Here is a 19,032-nt window from a genome sequence, read left to right as displayed (position 1 = left end):
GTAAAGATCTTTGGCTTGTGCAGTGCGGTGCAGTTGAAAGCTGTGACAACGTGTGTTTAATCAAGTATACCTTGTTCTAGTTGAGTCTCGTTTGTCCAGTCTTGCTCCTTGTCTAGTTTGAGGTTTGTTTTGTTACTTCTTGTTTGTATCTGGGCCCTGGTACCTTTTTATTCTCAGGAATAGTGTTTTAGACAAGGATGCCAGTAGGGACAACTGATCACTATGGTGTCTGATATTGAAGTATAGTATCAAAAAGAGACCAGGGAAAGATGTAGGGAAGGCTAGCACTAGGGACAGTGTTCCTCTAGTTATATCAGTTTCATATCTTCTGCTTCTGTCTCCATTGCCAATTTCATCAAATTCACCATCCTCATCTGGTTGCCATCACCCTCTGCCCATTATCTAATGGTCTCTAGTATCATTTCTGTTTTACTGCATTGTTATGTGCTTCATATCTATATTTCTTGCAACATCCAATTGTTACACTATTCTGTTGTACTGTAAGCCCTGGGTGTATCTAAGTGCTAAAGGGGAAGTTGAGTTCATTCAGAGGTTCCATCGGAGATCCGGCGCAAAATACCAGAAGAAAAAGCAATACATGGGGTAGGTTTGGCGGTGTTCGGTTCGGTTATGAGACGGATCTGTTTGGCCAGGGGATTCCACTTTCCTTCTCCCCCGAACAAAGCAAGAAAATGGAACTCCCAATGCAAATGTGAAAGCAGCCTAAGGCCTCATGTCCACGGGCAAAATATGATTTTAAATCCGCAGCGGATCACCCGCATGCGGATCCGCATCCCATAGGGATGCATTGACCACCCGCGGATAGATAAATACGCGTGGATGGTCAATAAAAGTGAATAAAAAAAAATATGGAGCATAAAAAAATATATACATGCTCCATTTTCGTGTGGGCCTCCCGCGGGGACAGCTGCCGCAGGCTTCTATTGAAGCTTATGGAAGCCGTCCGGATCCGCGGGAGACCTAAAATAAGAATAACTTACCCGCAGTGGACCGGGCAGGTCTTCTCTTCTTCACGGCTGGATCTTCTTTCTTCGGCCTGGCGGATGTGCCCGGCGCATGCGCGCAGCACGCTACCGGCGTGCCGAGCACATCCGCTGGCCAAAGAAAGAAGATCCGGCCGTGAAGAAGAGAAGACCTGCCCGGTCCGCTGCGGGTAAGTTTATTCTTATTTTCAGCGCTCATGTCCGCGGGGCAGGAGGGACCCGCTGCGGATTCTCAATGGAGAATCCGTAGCGAGCCTGATTTTCCCCGTGGACATGAGGCCTTCGAGTATTGCGAAATTTTCATTTTTTACGGGAGGTACAATTTACTACTTATATCTCAAGAATAAATCCGCAATAGATAGTTGAAAATGTATCATGTAGGTGCTAATATGTATTTAGAAACCAAACGGACACTTTTTGGAACAATATAGTGACTTTATTAATGCAGCTTTATTGATCAGTTCTAAAACAGAGGCAGGAGGAAAGAGGGACAGACTCAAAAGTAGGAACCGTTTTCTCAAGAGGGGCACATGGGAGGTGTGGATGCTACATTATTTTGTTTTGTGTCACTTATTACGGTATTACACTTGTTATTTTATTAGTAACACATATAAATGATTTATGTAACTCATTGGTCTCATTGTTTTGGTAAGTTTCCACCTAATTATTTGTGGGGTCTTTATCGGTCACTAGTATCTCTTCATAGATACTCTAAATTTGCAGCTATTTTGATATAAATAAAGTTTACTATTGCATATTTGTAGTTTCACAATGCTTTATTTTTCGTAGACTGTCCTTATAGCTCATTAAGTCAAATGTATGTCTTATTTATTAGTACAGGTTAAAGGGGTATTCCCATCTCAGACTTGAGATGCTGTAGTTGAGGTTCAGTTCTTGCTATGCAGGCAAGGATAGCGTGGCAGAAACTACCTGTGGTTGTACAGTGAATTGCCTTGGTTCCACGGGTAAAGCTCATTAATACTGCAAAACCATGGCAACTGCCTTTTTGCTACACCGCGAAAAACAAAATCTCTAAATAGACCCTTAAAGAAATTGTCCGTTCAGGACAGTCTATGACCTATTATTAGGGCAAATGGATGTAATAAAAGGTATGTCACCTGATCAGAATTCTTTCCCATCATTTACAACGCTTCTCCTATTGGAAGACTCAGTGTACCTAGGATTACATGGTCACCCATTCATCTAGATTAGACAATGTGTAATCGTATATTGTGTTGGCGCCGTCTGCTTCGCTGTCAATAACAGCTGATCACCTAGGGAGGGTTTGGTAGTCAGACCCTTCTATAAACACATGATTACCATGGGGGCTACATTTAAAAATGGTGGGGCTCTTGTATGACAACCCTTTTAGGTGTCAAAGTAAATGGCATCTAAATAAATAGTTTTCTGCTTTCTTCTTATTAAAATACATAAAATTATGTGCCGTGTATTCCAGTCCTGTAAATTAATGACCCTCACCACACTACTGATGCACATGGCAAAAAGTTAGTCCAGCTTGTGATAACCAGATACTCTTGTGGCTCAAAGTATTTTGGATCATTATATAATACAAGTCAAAAATTTGGACACACCTTTACATCCCATGTTTTTTTCCCTACATAGTAGCTAGAAATTTAAGGCATAGAAACTTTAAATAGTTTTTAAAAAGTGTTAAACCAGAATATGTTTTATATTTTAGATTCTTCAAAGTAGCCCCGCTTTGCTTTGATGACAACTTTGCACACTCTTGGCATTCCCTCATTCAGCTTCATGAGGTAGTCACATGGATTGGTTTTCCAACCATCTTGAATGAGTTCCCAGAGCTGCTGAGTACTTGTTGGCTACTTTTCCTTCACTCTGTGGTCCAACTCATCCCAAACCATCTCAATTGGGTTTAGGTCTGGTAATGGTGGAAGTCATGTCATCTGACACAACACTGCTTTTCTTGCTCAAATAGCCCTTACATAGGCTGGAGGTGTGTTTAGGGTCATTGCCCTGTTGCAAAACATTGTCCCATTGAGTGCAAACCAGATGGGATGGCATGTTGCTGCAGAATGCTGTGGAAGACATGCTGGTTAAGTGTGCCTTGAATCTTGAATAAATCACCTACTTCATCTGCACAACACCCCCACACCATCTTCACCATGTTTTACGGTAGTAACCACACATGTAGAAACCATCCGCTCACCTTTTCTGATTCTCACAAAGGCATGGCAGTTAAAACCAAAAATCTAAAATTTTAATTCATCAGACCAAAGTATAGATATCTACTAGTCTAATGTCCATTCCTTGTATTTCTTGCCGAAGAAATTCTCTTCTTCCTGTTGATGTTCTTCAGTAATGGCTTCTTCACAGAAATTTGACCATAAAGGCCCGATTCTCGCAGTCCCCTCTGAACAGTTGAAGTTGTGATGTGTCTAGTAATTGATTTCCGTGAAGCATTTCTGTGGGCTCTAATCTGAGGAGCTGGTAATTTGTGGTTTCTGAGGCTGGAAACTCTAATGAACTTCTCCTCTGCAACGGAGGTAACTCTTGGTTTTTCCTTTCCTGGGGCGGTCCTCACGAGAGCCAGTTTCATCATAGTGTTTGATGCTTTTCATGACTGCACTTGAGGATACCTCCAAAGTTTTCCACATGTTCTGGATTCACTCAGTTTCAGGTCTTACAATAATCATGGACTGTGGTTTATTTTTACTTCGTTGAGTGGGTCTTGCCATAATGTGGATTAGAACAGTAGTTGAATAGGGCTAAACACTGCATGGAACCGTGTACCAACCCTAACTCTGTACAACACAACTGATGGTCTCAAACACATTAAGAAGGCAAGAAATTTCACAAGTTAACTCTTGATAGGGCATACCTGTTAATTAAAAATCATTGCAGGCGACTACCTCATGAAGCTGAGTAAGGGAATGCGCAAAGATGTCATCAAAGCAAAAGGGGGCTCCTTTGAAGAATCTAAAATATAAAACATTTTCTGGTTTAACCCTTCTTGGTTTACTACTTAATTTTATATCTGTTTCTTCATAGGATTCATAGTTTTCATGTCTTCAATATAAATCTAGGAAATGTAGGAAAAGAACAAGAAAAAAATATGGAATGAAAAGGTTCATCCAAACTTACGACTGGTGCTGAAAGTGCTATAGGAAAATTCGAGGGCTTACTGCTATATACAACCTTTAGGGTTTGCTCCAGGCCTACAGGACATTTAGAACAGATCATTCACACAGTGTTAAATACTACTCTATTATACATCTATTCCAGTTTTAAGAAAAAAAATAAAATTTCCTTTATTCCAACATCTGATATTCACATCCAAGTATGGAAGGGATTTCTCTGAGTCTAACGTAAGAAGATTTCAGTACGGTAAATTTACCTTTTTTTGTCCCTGCAGAAAGATACTGGACAAGTGTATAAATGGCAATTCAGTAATACCGTGTCAGTGTGACTGGCTTTAGTAGTGTTATAAATGGACAACATACAGGGGAACTCAATCAGCAGGCACAGACTACATCCTATTGTAAAACAGCTTGCATTCTGCTTATAGGCTTACAAGGAATCTGCAAGGTGATTGCCCCCCTATCCCATGTCTCTGTCTATGTAATAGCCAATACATGGGTCTTATACGTATGTGAAGTGTCATGAAACAGGCGCCTATAGAACTGTAAAACAATCAAGGTAAATTCTTGGAATGTAAACTATTTTTAAACCATCAGAATTTTTCTTCATTTCTTTAGACGTCGATGTGTATCCCGTGCTTCTTGGTCATAATTTCCCTTGTTCCGGTTAGGTACATCACAAGTGAGCATAGATTGGGGAGCGAGGCAGTGATTGCAACATAAAGCCAATATGGAAGAGGACCAGTCTTTCCAAATGGGCACAGCCAGAGCCCATGGCGAATTCCATCGCGGACGTGGTGGGAAGTCCAAGATATGAACAACATCCAAGGCAAGAAACACCAAGAGTCCTTCAACCTCAAGAGTTGCATAAGGAACTTCAAGGCAAGGGCGAGAATAGGAATCAATGTTGAACAGTGGAGAGGAGGGCGGTGGGGCAGGTGGAGAGCAGCCTACGGGTAGAAAGAAAGAAAAAGCATCAGTAACTGCAAGCTAGAGTCTAAAACCCCACCCACATAATTACAGATATGTCCATCCCTAACTTCTCTTGTGGCTCAACATATTTTGAGAGGAGTGAAAGATATCCATTTTCAAGCAAAATCTTTTATTGCAGGAAATACAGGATAATAGCAGAACTAATTCCCGGTCAGATGCTATACAAAGTACGTGGCCGATGCACATGTAAAACAAGATACCGTACCTACTAATGGGGATCCCACTAAGCATGCCCTATATGTTAAGAGAAGGCACTCAATCCTACCCTTTGCGCGGATCACCAAATGCTGCACTAACTAGCATCGCTACCTGCCACTTGTAGACAGATGGACGCAGCAGCTAACAGTTTAGATATTATATGAATTTTATTGGTAAACTAGTGGATCACAATAGATAATACTTGTGCAGATCTCCCTAGAAATGCTGCATTGTAACAATAGAAGGCATTTTCTTAGAGCAGTTGAGAAGTCCTCACTCCATCGATAGCACACACACTCCATATTAACAGCAAGAGGAAAGATTGGGGAAAAAAAGAACACGCTATATAATTTTTTTTTTCATCTCTGTACCTTATAGACCATGCAAGCTGGACGTGCTACACTTGCCACCCAGTGGTTGTGCTATGGATGACAGTTTATCCATGGTTTTGCTAGCATGCAGTGACGCAGGTTAGTAAGGGTGTTATGGCGCGGCAGTGACAGACGGACACAGCACTTTTTTTCAGACCAAACTTTATTGAACTACAATTAACTTTTTACTCCGTAGAAGAATATTTTATACTTGAACGTTACGTATTTTTAACTGGAAGTTACATATAACATATGTCCATATAAGTGGGACTCCTCGGTGAGACAAGGCACTTAGAATCTCTCTTATGACTAACCACTGTCCTTGTAGTACTCCATACTCATCGGCGTACTCTGTACTAGATCCTCGAAAGGTCCGTGGCATGGTAACATTGTGGCCTCACACACCGTAGGTGCCGGAGTACATTACCAATTTAGGAGGTCCGCGGCATTGCACTATAGGTACAAAAAAAAGGCATCTGCTGTACGCTTCTGTCTCATGTACACTCCAAATGGTGCAGAACACCACTGCGACGAAGTGCCCTGTCCCCCATTACAATCAATATTTTTACACAGCACTGCTCATTAACTAATTAGCATGAGCCCTGGGCTGTATGAAGATTGGGTACCCTCCCAGTCTAAAGTTTTTAAATGATCTAATGATTGCTACATAGATCCAGTACCAGAAACAAGCTCACTACATAAATATGGTATACTGTACCAGAACTGAGCCTACTATATAGACATAGTACCTGAACCAAGCTTACTACATATAGTGCCAGAAACAAGCTCACTTCATAGTTACAGTAACAGAACCAAGCTTACTACATGAATACAGTAATAGAGCAAAGATTACTACATGGATGTGCCTCTGTTTAAAATTATGCCATCTGCTAGTAGCCAGCCAAATAATCCATATAAAATAATGTCATAAATGGTTCCCTCCTAAATAGCCCATAAAATATATATGGCTCCAAGCTATATGAAATGTCCCATATGGTGTTGTACATAAATGTGTCTCAAAATACATTGTCTCTCAAAGTACCCCATGGTACAGGAGTATGGGTACTGCCTCTCTCGTCTTCTGAATAAGGATGCAGTCTGTGCCCCTTCTTCAACTCGGTTTCGACCTCTCAAACCTTCATTCCCCCTTCTTCTGTACTGGCCACTCCGGCTCACTACACTTACTTAGACAAGTCAACTGGCTCCCCCACTCCTCCTGTAGCTGCCATCTTTAGTGTTCCCTGCTGACTACAGGCATAGCGGGGAGCCACAAGACCTTTCTAGTACCTTAACCCCTTAACGGTAAAAGCCATACATGTATGCCCTTCGTTGGGAGCCGAGTCACCTCCATACACAACAGACGCTGGCTGTCTTTGACAGCCGACACCGGCCCGCAACAGTTGCGATTGGAGATAACACCAAACGTAGCTGTTATGTTAAAGGGGTTGTCCCGTGAAATCAAGTGGGCTTATACACTTCTGTATGGCCATATTAATGCACTTTGTAATATACATCGTGCGTTAAATATGAGCCATACAGAAGTTATTCACTTACCCACTCCGTTGCTGGCGTCCACGTCTCCATGGCGCCGTCTAATTTCTGTGTCTTCTGGCTTCTTTAGACGCGCTTGCGCTGTCCGGTCTTCTGCTCGTGCTGGAGAGCTGGTCTTCTCCGCGTCATCGTAGCTCCGCCTCCGTCACGTGCTGCCGATCAGCCAATTAGGTGGCTGTAATCGGCAGTGGAATGCAAGACATCCACGGTGCACCATGGGAGAAGACCCATCCCCCTGCCTCTTTAAATAACAAAGGGATTGTTTTTAACGGGGCACAATGTGGGGGTAGGTAGAAAAAAATATTTTTTGATTTCGCCGCGGGACAACCCCTTTAACCATTTAGATGTCACTGTCAAATCAGACAACGGCATTTAAATGGGTCAATAGAAGGAGTGAGCTCCCCCTGCCTCTCTAAAGGCCCTCCGAAATAAGATCACAGGATGCCGTTCAGGTGTCATGGCAAGGCCTCCTGGGCTTCTATGTAAATCCTGCTTGTTAGGATGTGCCTGAAGTACTACAGTATATTGTATATGCAATCAGATTATACAATATTGTCAGTTCAAGGGTCTTTGGGAAAAAAAAAGTTGAATAGTATTTTTGGATTACTGCAAAATATTAAAAATATTAAAAAAGGTAAAAAAAAAACCCAAAAAAACCTCTTCCTAATTTTAAGATAAAAACTGTTGTATCAATGAGTCCATAAGACTCCTCTCTATTAAAATAATTATCCTCATGGTGAACACTGTCAGGAAAAAAAAAATACAAACAATGCCAAACGTGTGCTTTTTTTGGTCATTGTGTCTCCCAGAAATAAATGTTATAAAAAGTGATCAAAGTCGTACGGACCCAAAGTGATGTCGACAAAGACTACAGGCTGTCCCGCAAAAAACACAAGCCTTCACATAACCTCATCAATGGAAAAAAAACAACTTATGGAGGTCAGAGAATGTCGGCAAAAAGCAATTTTTGCTAAAATTTTATTTTTTAAAAGTAATACCAAACTTGTATAATTTTGTGTTGCATCACTGTAATCGTACTGACACACAGAATCAGGGGCGTAACTATAGGGGATGCGGTTGAACCCGGGCCCAGGAGCCTTGGGGGGGCCCATAAGGCCTCTCTTCTCCATATAGGGAGCCCAGTACTATGAATAAAGCATTATAGTTGGGGGCCCCGTTCCAGGTTTTGCATTGGGGCCCAGGAGCTTCAAGTTAAGCCTCTGCACAGAGTAGAATGGTCAACAAGTCATTTTTGCAGCTTAATGTATGTTGTAAAAAGGAGACACGCCTCACTGACAGCATTGAGTTTTTCTTTCATCGTATCCCATTTTTAAAAGTTTTTCAGTACATCAACAAAAAAAAATCATCCCGCATAAAACAAGTCCTCAATAGGGCTATGTTGACGTAAAAATAGAGCTATTATTTTTTGAAAGCAGGGAGGCAAAAACAGAAATGGCCGTCTCCTTAATGTCAGTGTCACACGAATATATTTGCGCTCAATATGAAGTGAATAGAACCCATTGATTTCAATGTGTTCGTTCATATACACGTATTTTGCACGCGCATTTAGTTTCCACAACCACCACCCCAAAAAAAAAACCCAGGATGCTCTATTTTCCTGCGCATTCGTACACGAAAATAACATATTGAACTAGCTAACTTAATTGCCTATTGCAATGAATGGGAGCAGGTTGTGTGTTTTTTTCTGGATGTGCAAGAAGTACAGTAAAATGCACATTTGCGCGCTCATACGCGCAACGCCCATTGTGCAAGTATGAGCGTAATTGCGCTTCCGTTCGTGTGACACCAGTTTAAGGGATTAATGTTGGTAGGAGCCTCAATTATAATTCCTCACCCAAGGCCCCCATAGAAGTCAGTGGGGATGCGCATTTGCGCGCAATATGCAAGGAGATGCGTGAGACACTGCGCAATTGCGTTGTAAAAAGAACACCTCTGGAACTAAGTAGCCATTTCAATCAGTGCGTTTGCTTGCTGCGTGCGAAGGAACATGCCTTGCGGGCAGAAAAGGTGCAGTAAAAAACGCAGATACAAGTGCAAAAAAAAAATCCTTGTCTATAGCGCAAATACATTGCGCTGAAGTGCATGCAATTGCGCTTACGCTCATGTGAAGGGGCTCTAACAACGTGTTCACACCAAAATCTACAGCATATTTCACCCTTTCAATTTAAAGACTGCGGTCTGTTGGACATTTGCGTCAAAATCCCCGTCAGATGCGCAATTTGACACAGACTTTGATGAAGAGTTTCCAGAAAGCTGCTACATATAAATCGCACCTGAACTGTGCTTGTTGCCCATAGGAACCAATCAGAGCTCAGGTTCCATTTTTCCAGAGCACTTTAAGAAATGAAAGCCGGGCTCTGATTGGTTGCTATGGGCAACGAGGACAGCTGTAACTTCTGCACTGCTCTTATGCCGGCTGGTAAGGCACATCGCACATCCCTCATCACGGATCACAGCGCTGGCCGCCACGCTGACATTTCCACATAACCGGCTGCTTTCCAGTTTAAATATTTATCCCTACATAAAAAGACTTTATTCCCCTTGATGCAGCCAGTGGACCGAAATTAATCCGACATCCTTTCTGGGAGGCTACACATACGGTTTTATCCTGTGAACCTGTCCTCTGTTTCTATGGAAACAACCCACATGGCGCATCAATAGGCCGCGTGTTTTCAGATTCCTACAAACGCTTAATTAACATTTCACCTCGTCTCTGCCTGACCCCGATACACGACAGGATCAGGGCCCCATTCGCAGTCTGCCATCATTACGGATGTTCTATACCGGCAATCTTCCATGCAGACTATTCCTACATTTATCTGTTCTCTCATCCGCTCGCTCTGCTGCCTGGGGCCGCTGGAGGTCTACTCCATCAAATACGAGTCTCAGAAGAGCCAACAACCCCCTGCTTTATCATTACGAACTGGGGGACACATAAGATTCCATGTCCCCATATCAACACAGTACTCAAATCTAAAAAGGGTTGTCCAGTTGCAAATTATTGATGACCTATCTGCAGGTAGATCGGCGGGGGTCTGCCACTCTAGGCTCCTGCAGATCTGCTGTTCACCAGGTCGATGTGCTCAGGCACCCAGCTGATTTCTGCAGGAAGCATACAGCTCCATTCCTACTGCAGTGTCCAGGCTTGGTATTACAGGCAAAGCTCCCATTTACTTCAATGGTAACTTTGCTTGTAATACCAAGCAAGGCCACTGCAGTGGGAACGGAGCTGTCTGCTTCCTGTAGACAACAGCTCACTGCACAAGCTTACTAGCCTGGAAAACAGCAGATCCCTTCGCTCCGGTCTGCATATTGGTCATCAATAATTTACAACTCGACAACCCCTTTAAGCCTGGTTTTAGTTGTAAATTGTGCAAGGCTTTGCCCACATGGGACAAAATTGCTGCAGATTTTCCATCCAGATTGGAAATTTTGAGCTGCATCTCTCAGAAATACACAGGAGTACCCAGATAGTATAGACCGCGGGAATCAGGAGAGTTTGTAACCATTGCATGGAATCAGCTCCTACCGTGTATCAGCTCACTCCTGGTCTCGTAAGGCCCTTTTACAGGTGAGCCAATCAGCCGCCAAGTGATCATTCATACAAATATTAAATGCATGTAAAAACACGAGTTTTAGGCCACTTTCACACAGCTGAGAATCTCGTGCTCGTTTGGTGCGTTGTGAGAGGCACAACACTCATACAAATATGAACGCCATTCTTTTGAATTAAATTATATACATGAGCGATGTTTTCCCTCACCGCATCGTGGCATGGCCTATCTTTTCGCGTTCCTCAGATCGCATACCCATTGTTACTAATGGGACAGTAAAACACGGCGCATGGCCTGCGATGTGAGGTTTCTCTTGAAAACAATGGGAAACACTTGTCAATCCTCTAACGCGCCTGAAAGCCGATGGGAGGGTTTTTTTTTTTTCACCCCAAACGCCTTGCATCAGTGCGAAAACGTACGTTCGTGAGCGCAATATCGGGAAGTAGCGATAGGCTCAGGGGCCCGGGCGCCAAAGTTTATCTTGGGGCCCCCCAACTGCTCTTAACCACTTAAACCAGAGACGTAACTTGAAGCCTCTGGGCCCCAATACAAAACCTGTAACAGGGCCCCCAAGTATAATGCTTTATTCATAGTACTGGGCTCCCTATATGGAGAAGAGAGGCCTAATGGGCCCCCTAAGGCTCCTGAGCCCGGGTGCAACAGCATCCCCTATAGTTACATCAGTGAACAAGTCCTATCTTTTGATCGCACAGAGTCAGCGGCTCCCATAGAGTCCTATGGGAGTCAGCCGGCAAATGAAGAGGACGGGGGAATAGTGGCATACTCGCTAATAGCAGTCGCAGCGTGCTCGCGGCGGCTATTCGTTCACCAGATTTAACACTCAGATAGCCGCGCTGTTTTAGCATGGCTGAGCGTTGAACCACGCTCATGCGAAAGAGCGCTAAACATGACAAATGATCAAACAAAGAAGATGAAGCACTTGATTAGTTGCATCAGGTGAACTTAAGACTCAACGCCTGACTTGCAGATGTGTATTCACAGCTCATACTGCCCTAGGCGCTGTGCCGAAATACGCCTCATTAACCCCTTCTGGGCCTTCAGGATAGGTTTTATTTTTATTTATTGCATCACTGTGTTCTGAGAGCCAGAACATTTTAATTGCTGCACACAACTACATGCTGTCTGAGGGCTTGTTTGTTTAGTGTTTTATAACGGTTCCATTTTGAGGTACATGAAATGTATTGAAATTAAAAAATTTACGGAGTGTGTGGAATAGGAAAAAAATAAGGCCACCTGCAGACGGCCGGGTCGGATCCGGCTGCAAGAATTCTCGCAGCGGGACCCGACCCTAGCGTCTGCAGAGAACAGCGTGACACTCACCTGCTCCCGCGGCCCTGGCTCTTTCATGTGCCGGCTGCCGGGCAGCTGTCACATGCGCAGAGCGGCGCTGGCGGCCGGTGAGTGACGTTTCTGTGCGAGGCTCTGCGAGCGCTGCACAGAAATAGAGCATGCTGCGATTTGTTTGCATAGGCCGTCTGCTTTGTTAACGCAATCCTATGGCAGCTTCCAGGGGCGGAAATTCCGCGGGAAATCCCGCCGCGGAATTTCTTGCCTGTCTGCAGGTGGCCTAATTCCATCATTGTTTGTTGGGTTTTGTCGTTCTTGCATTTGCAGTGAGGTATAACAAATAGGTTAACTTTATTCCGTGGCTTGTTCCAATTACAACAGTATCCAATTTATACAGTTTTTTTCATGTTACTCTATTTCTGCACAAACAAAAACACCAACGGTGATTTTAATGCTTGCACGAAAAAAAAAGATAAGCAAACGAATTATGGCTCGATTCTTGGCCGTAATTAACTGAACAATTACTATTCATTTTCGTACATTAAAATTTTGATTTTTTGAATGATAAGCGTTCCATTCAAAAGGGCCTTAAAATATAATGGTGTCATGATTTGCCATCTGTGCAGGAACTGTATACCCACTAATTATGGTGGAAGGGGCATGACATTGTAACGTACAGCAGTGTGGAGTAGACATGGGCAGCACTGTACTTGGTGCTGCACAGAGACCAGGCCACACAACCGCTCTCCTCCCCAATGCTTCTACCTCTCACTCAGGCCTTATTCACACAAGAGTTTTATTGTGGCTATTTTGCTGCGATAAAACGTCGGCCAAAAATTGCGACCATCTGAAGCATTGGATTTTAACACATTCATTCAGATGGACGATGTTTAGCCGCATAAAGATAGGCCTTGTCCTATCTTTTGGCCGGAATATGCTAATGGCTCCTATAGACTCCTATGGGAGACTATGATTGCTGTCGGAAAAGGAAGGGGAGGGAAAAGAGGCGGGGAAGGGAGTTTAGCAGGGTCTTGCTCTGCTGAATTCCTACCCCCACTATCCCCCTCCCTTTGCCGGCAGCTCCCTTGAGCTTCTATGGGAGCTTCCATTGCCACGAACTGCCAGCAAAGGGACGGAGAGGGAGTTTAGCAGCACGAGCTCTGCTAAACTGTCAGCTGGCTCTATTGAGCCAGTTGAAGGATTTCTCACCGGCCCTCGGAATTCCTGGCTACGGTGCATATACGCTGCACCCGGCTGTGTAAATGTGCAAGAAAACGCAAGATTTAGTCGTGACTTAGTTGGAACTTTCTCTCATGCATGCGATTTTTGGCCGCGATGTGAAGCAGCCTCAGGTTGTTTTTACACGGCTGAGAACATCACGCGAGATTTGTGGGTCTTGCAACACACAAATCTCACGTGAACATGAACCCCAATCTTTTGAATGATGTCATACACATGAGCGATTTTCTTCCTCTATCGCATCACGACTATCTTTGGGCGTGCCCTCGCATGGCATCGCCCATTGATTCAATGTGGCTGGCGGCAGCATCGCACCGCTTTCTAAGCCTCCCCATTGAAAAGAATGGGAGACACTCTACGATCCAAGACAGTTTTTATATCAAAACATCTTGCATCTGTGAGGAAATCACATGTTTGCAAATGCAATATGGGAACGTGATTCACAGCCCAATATCGCATTCACCCGTGTGAAGTTAGCCTTAGAGACATGCTGCTCCTTTGCAATATCACCTTATTACCTCCCCCAAAGATACTCAGAAGCTCCCGTATGATCAAAGCACAGTAACCATGCCTGGTGCTAAGGATAAGCTAAGGAAAGAGTTCACATGCTTCCAGGTCAACTGGATGGGATCAGCAGTCATCAGATTCCAGGCTGCCTCCTCTGATCCCCCAAACCACCATGCAGTGGGGTGTCAGGGACACCAGCAGGACAAGAGGCGATGGGGTAGCGAGACAGGTCTGTCTGTATGACTGCCTGTAAGTCTGTCCCTCCACCTCTAGTGCAGTGCAGTGACCTCAGGACGAGGGAGGACACAAGGATGCCCGGGCTCTCTGTAAAGCAAGTTGAAAGAAGTTTTAAAATTTCTCCTGTGCCCACCCCCTGCAACTGGCCGCCCTAGGCACAGGACCTATTGTCCTGATCGTATGGGGGATCAGGGGTTTGAATTATCCTGAGACTGCAGTAAGTGGCATTTTTTGTTGAATTAGGAAAGTTAGTAAATTTGGCAAATCAACCCAATTTGTAATTATTTTGATTGCAACTGTATGACTGCTGCATCCGAAAGTTATCCAAGGACAGAGCAAGCGATTCATCCTCCCATTTTCCATGACTTTAATCAGGTGAAAAACTCTTGCAGCACAAAGGTCGTTTGGAGGGAACATCTATGTATCACCGCTCCGGTGCGGATCTCCATGCCGGCGGCACTTTCATTACAATGAAATGTCCTCCCTGTGGAGTAGGAGGTAAACAAGCTCCATTACAGGTGCGTTATCTGCAGCAGTGAGAAATAGCGCAAAGCATCACTCACATAGTAATGGGAGAGCGATAAAACTGCAGCGCGGCGTCTGTATGTGTGTAATGAACGAGACGGGGCTAACAAAGAGAATATAGAATTACCATAGGAAAAGCTGGCAATACAAAAACAATAAGGGATTGTTCTTATTTGGTAATCACATAGGAAGCTATTCTTGAATATAATGTCCTGGTGAGGCCAGCTCCCACACAATATACAGTAATAGCCTAATACAGCAGCCTGTACTCTGAAATGTATTCAACATCATTACATCAAAGCTTCTTCTTTGGTGAAGCTCCTTGGATTATAGTAGGGAACTGCTTAAAAAGAAGCCAGAGATGTAGAGCTTATAAGCAGAGGAGTCATGAGGATATAAATTCCCCATGACTGTTCTTCCTGGCACAGTCAACAGAATACAGTCATTGTATGCCACCTGTGTTTTAGGATTGGACTGTTGTGGGGAGTTGAAGGGCAACCCATAATCCCTTGTCCTCTCCTCATTCATAGAATGTGGCTCCGCTACTGTAAAGGGAGAATTAGTCTAAAAGGACTATTATAGGGGATTCTAGTACAGGGTGGGCCATGTAAAGGGTGGGCCATGTAAAAGTAGCCTGGCACCACACTCTCATAAGAGCTGTCTAGGGGCTCCTTCACACAGGAATATTTGTGTGCAATACGTAGAGAATAGAAACACTTGATTTCAATGGGTTTGTTCACATTTCTACATCTTGGTCTCGCAAAAAAAAAAAAAAACACGCAGCATGCTCTACTTTTCTGCACACCAAAGGTCCACATAGAAGTCAATGCGGGGGGGCGTGCAAGTGCAAATTAAATATCACTGGTGCGGTTTTTGACTTGCAATCAGCTGCGTATCCCACTGACAGCGTAAAGATTTTGGAGGATAGGGGGGAGTTGTATCTTCTGAAATCGTCTGTGGATATGCAGCTGATTTTGAGTCAAGATCTACCCCAACGGTGCGGATTTTTGAGTGTTTTGGATGTGGAATTTGCAGTAGAATTTTCCGCATTTTCATTACGTGTAAATATACCCTAGGATGAAATCTGTTTTTGTCGCCCACTAAAACCTCAACAGTATAAGAAATAAAAGCTGCGCTGTGATTGGTTGCTATGGGCCACAAAGACAGATTTTCTTACAGGCAGCTTTCTTAAGAGTGTGGTAGCCCACCTGTAAAAGGGTCCCAATACACCTAGAAATAGCACACTACATACAATATATCTCAACTGTACAAGACATACATCCAAAACCTATATTGAATAACCTGTGGACTTCGACACGTTTTTAATTGCAGAAATGCTGCAGATTTTAACCCTTCTATTTCAAAAGGTTGATATCCACAGCATATGTAATAATCTTTATTTATATAGCGCCAACATATTCTGCAGCGCTTACAAAACAAGGGAGAACAGATACAAAAACCAAGGTTACATGTAGTAATCAGATGATGGGAACAGTAAGGGTGCGGGTCCTGCTCCAACGAGCTTACATACTACAAGTAATGGGGTGATACAGAGGGTAAAGGGGCTGGAGAAGTGCAGGCGAGGTGGAGAGGGTGGGATGCTATACACATAGACCTAGGCTTTATTCACACGAGCGTTATATGGCAGCAAATTTGCCGCAATAAAACGCTGGTCGAAAATCGCAATCATCTGATACATTGGATTCCAATGCATTTGCACAGATGGCTGATTTTCTGGTGCGTAAAAACGTCTGGACCCATCTTTGGCCAAAATACGGCGGCCGGTCCCATAGACTCATATGGGAGCCTATGAGATCTTCTGGAAAAAGGGAGGTGGGAGGGGGTTTATCAGCAGCTCTGCTAAACTCCCTCCCCCTCTCTGCCCCTTGCCAGCAAAGAGAGGGGGTGAGACGGGGCAGGAGATTAGCACACTAGCTCCCGACCCCTCTTATTGCCGGCAGCCGTCAAGGGGCGGAGAGGGGACAGGAAGGGGAGGGAGTTTAGAAGAGCTAAACTCTCTCCCCCTGTCTGACAGTATACTGGGCGCATATTCGCAGTTGGAATCCAACCCGGACGTGGGCATGAGGCCTTACTGTGAAATACTACAGTTTTGCAATGCAGTTTTCAGCAGATTGGCTTCTACATTTAAAAGGGGTTGTCCCGCGAAAGCAAGTGGGTCTATACACTTCTGTATGGCCATATTAATGCACTTTGTAATATACATCGTGCATGAAATATGAGCCATACAGAAGTTATACACTTACCCCCTCCGGTGTTGGCGTCCCCGTCTTCATGGCGCCGACCGAAGCCTTCTTCTGCCTGGATTAGCTGCGCTTGCACTGAAGGGGCCGCTCCGGCGCGAGCACGCTGGAGCCGGACAGAAGAGGGCAGACTGCGCAAGCGCGTCTAATCCAGGCAGAAGAAGGCTTTGGTCGGCGCCATGGAGACGGGGACGCCAACACCGGAGGGGGTAAGTGTATAACTTCTGTATGGCCAATATTTAATGCATGATGTATATTACAAAGTGCATTAATATGGCCATACAGAAGTGCTTACCCCCACTTGCTTTCGCGGGACAACCCCTTTAAGTTATTTGCTTCATCTAGAAAAGGTGATCAACTTTAAATCGCATTGCAAAGTCACGGCATAGAAACACCATACAAGCACCACATGCAAATGGCCTTAATGAGAACTGCAAATGCAATGCAGCCCGGAAATTGTCAGGAAAAAGCAGGCATTAGCAGCAGCCGCCGCCGGACGTGTGATGGTAAACCACTGTTTTCAGTAATAAGCCTCTAGTGTAATGTATTCTGTACTTAATAAATGATACACAAAATCAATTACCTTCTTAATGACACAAATTTAACACCACTGTACAAGATGAAAACTAAGTACTCAGTGATGAACCAGGAAGGTAATTAGCAGCAGCCAGATGGGCAGATCACTAATTAAGAATAGCATGTCTGTGTATTAACAAGCAGCCTTTACCAGCACAGCATTCTGACAGCCAACTCCTACATCCATCTGAAGAATGACTGATACTTGTGGCCCACGATTACTGCAAAGTTATCATCTAATATGGATCTTAATCTTGTATGTCAATGATAACACTGCTAAGAAATCAACATGTGCAAATTGTTATGGCTGGCGGAATCCATTACCTCCACCAGCATGGCTAGTGCCGTGCCCCCCTTGTGGTCAGTTTCTTGGTTGCGGTCAATCTCAAAGGGTCAGTGCACACACCCAACTTTCCTATATCCAACCAATCTAATCAGGTCTTTGCTATTTGAAGCGCCCTCCCCTCTGCTAGCCAGTGCTCAAACAATCAGTCTCCCTTTTGTGTGAAGATGCAAGTATGTTTCTGTATGATCTCCTGATATTTGATCAGTGCCTGAACTACCCAGCTTTCCTGATCTCTCCAATCCTGACCTCGGCTGGTTAACTATGCATTCCTTGTTGCCTGCCCTGACATTTGACCTGGTCTACGTTGTGAAAGTATTCCGCCTGCCCCGACTCCAGAATTGTTCTAATGCTACTAACATGTTCCAGTCTACATCCTCAGGTTCTGCATCACAGTAGTTCTGTCTCATTTGCATTAGCAGCCATACAGCCAAGACTATTTATGGAGTAGCGTTTGGGGGTCTCCTGCAGTGAAGACCAGATTCTGACTTAAAGTTGAAAAACAGGGATCCTCACATGCAGCCCGCAGATCTAGCCCTAAGCCAAATCTATTTTCAGGCACAGCAAAACCACATTTGCTGACATGACAAAAAATCTTTAAAGTGGGAACCTGTCACAGTGAACTTGCTGTCCAATTGGCAGACAGCATTTTCCAGAGCAGGAGATGATGAGCAGATTTATACATAATTTTGTGGGAAACAAGTCAATATAACTTTTATTTTATTGATCTAAAACTGCACATTTTGGGCCTAGGAGTCCAGTGGGCGGAGACCATCAGCAAATGTTAACTACGCACACTGATAAAACTTAAAGGGACAGCTCACTTGACTCGTAAACCCCAAATGAGAAGATTGTAGATCAATGAAATACAATAATATTGAATATTAAGCTATATATCAATCTGCTCAGCTCATCCTGCTCTATACCATCATGCCTGCAGTTGGACAGCTTGTTCAGCGTGATAGGCTCCCTTTAAAATCCGCAAATCCCACTTTTCTATGGGTATTCCAAAGAAAAGTTCCAGCAGGGGAATACAAGGTTTTCCTTTTAGTTCCACCTCAAAACTGAACTGCAGGCAGTCCATAATCCAGACGGGGAGCAACAACTTTCTGTCCAATAGTTGGATTGCTATGATGAGAAGTGCACAGGATGTACGAGTCCAGTACTATGGCTCTATGTGACAATGCCAGATTCGCATAAGCGTGTGTAGATCAGATGTTTCCTG

General features: G+C 44.0%; 1 protein-coding gene across 1 annotated transcript in view; it reads right to left on the bottom strand.

The window, feature by feature from the left end:
* Positions 1 to 1,418: 1,418 nt before the first annotated feature.
* Positions 1,419 to 19,032, bottom strand: part of TMEM267 (transmembrane protein 267) — a 29,685-nt gene continuing 12,071 nt past the window's right edge. The window contains exon 3 of the mRNA XM_066602748.1: positions 1,419 to 5,073. Coding sequence (XP_066458845.1) covers positions 4,738 to 5,073 — 336 coding nt within the window. The 3' untranslated portion in view covers positions 1,419 to 4,737. The remainder of the gene's footprint in view (positions 5,074 to 19,032) is intronic.

The sequence above is a fragment of the Eleutherodactylus coqui genome, chromosome 5 (assembly GCF_035609145.1).
Source record: "Eleutherodactylus coqui strain aEleCoq1 chromosome 5, aEleCoq1.hap1, whole genome shotgun sequence".
NCBI classification, from domain to species: domain Eukaryota; kingdom Metazoa; phylum Chordata; class Amphibia; order Anura; family Eleutherodactylidae; genus Eleutherodactylus; species Eleutherodactylus coqui.
The sequence above is the reverse complement of the archived record's forward strand: the minus strand, read 5'-3'. Positions and strand labels throughout refer to the sequence as shown.